The sequence below is a fragment of the Adiantum capillus-veneris genome, chromosome 9, assembly GCF_014529385.1.
Source record: "Adiantum capillus-veneris isolate H3 chromosome 9, ASM1452938v2, whole genome shotgun sequence".
Lineage (NCBI taxonomy): Eukaryota > Viridiplantae > Streptophyta > Polypodiopsida > Polypodiales > Pteridaceae > Adiantum > Adiantum capillus-veneris.
This window is the reverse complement of record NC_140939.1, coordinates 28,523,038-28,526,382: the sequence shown is the minus strand read 5'-3', so window position 1 is coordinate 28,526,382 and position 3,345 is coordinate 28,523,038. Positions and strand designations below refer to the sequence as shown.

General features: G+C 45.1%; 1 protein-coding gene across 2 annotated transcripts; it reads right to left on the bottom strand.

Annotated features, from left to right (window-relative positions):
- Positions 1 to 842: 842 nt before the first annotated feature.
- LOC147450272 (uncharacterized) lies at positions 843 to 2,636 on the bottom strand. 2 transcript variants are annotated; one of them, XM_086519545.1, is made up of 2 exons: positions 1,315 to 2,636; positions 843 to 1,201 (listed from the first exon to the last, which is right to left on the bottom strand). In XM_086519545.1, the coding sequence occupies exon 1, from the start codon at positions 2,601 to 2,603 to the stop codon at positions 1,530 to 1,532; it is 1,074 nt and encodes a 357-aa protein (XP_086375671.1). In that variant the 5' UTR covers positions 2,604 to 2,636; the 3' UTR covers positions 843 to 1,201; positions 1,315 to 1,529. The 2 variants fall into 2 exon arrangements, with proteins under 2 accessions (XP_086375671.1, XP_086375672.1); XM_086519546.1 differs by having other exon boundaries at positions 843 to 1,195.
- Positions 2,637 to 3,345: the final 709 nt, after the last annotated feature.

The following is a 3,345-nucleotide window of genomic DNA, read 5'->3' as shown; positions in this document are numbered from 1 at the left end:
ATTATGCAAGCATCCTACCAATTGGCTCCTTAGGCTTTTCCCCCAAACCACCTTCAACAGAACAACTGTATTAGTCTGCTCAAACATAGGATGACACGCACATGTATTTTGTTGGCATTGTCTTTCAAGAGAGGTAGTGTTAATGCACAGGTTTTGTTGAGCCTATGTGAAAAAGGCATGCTTTTCTCAAGCATGCGGGTGGAAAGAAATAGTAATAGACCTCTCCTCTCTCTCTCTCTCTCTCTCTCTCTCTCTCTCTCTCTCATATGCTCAAGCCCATCCACTTGCCGGATATACACACCATCACAGCCATTCGGCTTAGCTCCCACTCCCTTCATGCCAGACACAACATTGAAGCAATGGAGAAGTGTCCCGTCAACTATGCACATTATGCTCAATGCAAGTTCAAGGATCTGAGTACCACACACTACTAGAGTGCTCAGCTTTTGCTCACATCTGACCTTGCTTCTCTGACATTTTCAGCCATGACCTAGACCTACATACTTTCCTCTCCCAGCCACAACATGGGGGCTCTCCATGGCAGCTCTCTTTGCACAATAAGAGTAACTTATCCCACATATAGTACATCACATGTATCTTTGGTCCCATATGTCATATTTGACCTCCGAGGATGATAAGAAACCTCTCACCAAAAGGCAGTGCAATCTTTTATAGAAGCAGACACACCCTTTTCTTTGTACAGTCTCAAAACTACATCTCACCTCAGTATATAACAAACATTTCATAGTCTCAAATTACCGACAACAGACACGCCCTTTTCTTTGTACAGTCTCAAAACTATATCTCACCTCGGTATATAACAAACATTTCAAAGTCTCAAGTTACCCACAACACAAGGAACAAAACTTTTTAGCGAAAGGAAATCATGAAGTAGATAAAGAGCCGCCGATGTTGATACAAGAGCACATCCATAATATCATGTACATAAGTGGTCATGTACCTGATGCAGTTTTTAAGGGATAACTTACCTACAAGAGAGCACCCATCCAACATCTTAGAACTGAACTTGGAAAAGGTACATCTACAGCTCCACATTGGATCACTCCTTTTACATGAGCAAAACTCAGATAGCTCTACCACATTAAACATACGCACACTATCGCTTTCTCTCCTCACTCAACCATTACAATTATCTGCAAGACTCCTCTCTTCACAGCACAGCCTCCATGTCCTCCTGGTGCTAGCACCACCAAAAATCTTCAATGATCAAATTTAGCAAGAATGCTAGTGCTGCATGTTAAAGCCAGCTATTGATGTGCTCAAAATATTTTATTGAGTTTTATGAAAGCACACCTTAAGGGAGCAAGGGCTCCACACCATGTTGCAACATAAAGTGCATATTATGCAAGGCCCAAAGACTGCCTTCATAACATTTAGTACTCCATCCAATAGAGGTCGTCCTGTTGTTGCTAGCTTCTTCTGGGTCCTTTGCACTGGAGGGAATTTCGAACAAAACACATCCTCTGCTTCAGTTCAAGCTTGTGCTTGCATGTGCATTGAAGGTCATGTCACCATTGAACCATCGACCGCAAGAAAACACCCATAGTATCAGACTCTTTCTTTACAAGCCCTGTCACTTTCTTGATGATAGAGGCAATTGGCTGGATGCTGGAGTCAGATACTAACATGGCCGTAGACTCTCTTGTATCTGGCTTAAAGCCAGATTCTCTTGCACCCCAGTAATGGTTCATACGTATGCGCTCATCACTAGCAACCACAGTTTTCCCCTCTCCCATCCACACACCATGAGGGTTTTCACTCACAATACCCTTACAGAGATCGGCTCGATATATGGGCTTCTGCCTACTTTGATACCCTTTCTCCACCCCTTCAGTCTCATACTTCCTTCTCTGGTATCTTTCAATCACCCACCCATTCACTAGATCACCCCGAGGGTTTCCCGCAAAGATCATACACTGCAGCAGAATTTGAGAGGTGTCTGGAGAACGAACCTCATACTCTCTGATGAGCCGATGAAGGAAGCAGCTGCTCTGATCTGCGCTGGAAAAAGGGTATTCATCCACATCGATCTGGACAACCCATTTCCCTCTGTGTGCAAAATGGGCGAGGAAATGGCGGTAAGAGTTATCCTGTTCAAAATGGAAGCTCTCTGAGAGGGAGTTAGGAAAGAGCTGATGGAATCTAACATAGGTAAGGAGCCGCGCGCGGATATAGGGACGAATGTACACTTCTAGGGTCTCTGCGTTGTTGTGGGCAGTATCATACCAAAATATGTGCTCAACGCCTGCATAAAGCATGTACTCAATCCACTGTCTGCACTCATAGGGGCCGATTCCGAAGAGATCGCTGCCGTGCACTCTGTTGAAGATGAGGGCGACAAGAAGATATGGAGGGTCGGTGCGATTGGTAAGCGGGTACCTACAGGCATTTGCGAAGGTGCCATTGTGCGGCTCTGCTAGCTTCAGCCAGGGGAGCTCATGCAAGAGGAAAGGCGAGGGTTCGGGAGGGTGGAAAACGCCCGAGATGGTAAGCCATGGCGGGAGTAGAAGCAGGAAGGAGCAGCTAATCAGTAGGAACAACAGCCATAGTCCTCTCGCTTTTCTTGAACGACCTGTTTTCATGTGCCCCACGAATCCTACAGCAAAACTTAACCGAGTGAAGAGTAAAGACTTAGTAGGGGAGTTTATTGAAGTAGGGGTACCCAATTGAAGAAAAGCGGAAAAATAACAGAATCACGCAAGATCCAGAAACCTCATTGATGCTGGACTCAGGCGGTGCAAGCAAAAGGCGAAGTCGTGGAGGGAGGTCATGAAAGCAGGGCGCTGTTGGGCGCATTTTTGACATCCCGTTTTTTATAAGTTTGTACATACGAACATGACGTCCGATGTCAAAAGGGCGTGTGGGCTTTCTTTTTGTGGGTTTTTTAGCTTGCTTTAGCAAGCACATGTACATGCACTGCAAGTCGCTAGTTTAGTGATAGCTGTCGGGCTACTATAAGTGCCCGTGAGTGAGTTTTTTGAAGTGAGCTTTGTATATAACTTAAACTCATGTACAAACTAAAAAAAGTTCAGCCAAAGATCAGAAATTTGCAGGATTTAGCTCGTTCTGTCTCCTTGGTGCTCTTGGATGCAATTTTTTGCCCCGACTAGCCTTCTCTACGTGTAGTCGTGCTGGGACAGCTCTCTATTCGCGTCAATTTTGCTCATGGGGGCGTATGGAATCAATTTTAGTCATCTTAGGCTTTCTCGCCAGTCATTTTTCAAGCTTTCTCTCAAGCTTTAAAGTGCCCCAATTGGAGTTGTGCTCATCAGGTTATGACTAGTTCTCTGCAGGGTTATGGCTATGGCAGCCTAGTGGCAAATT

Bases quoted from the DNA above. Each gene is read 5' to 3' on its own strand.
- LOC147450272 (XM_086519545.1), bottom strand. From the start codon at position 2,603: ATGAAAACAGGTCGTTCAAGAAAAGCGAGAGGACTATGGCTGTTGTTC.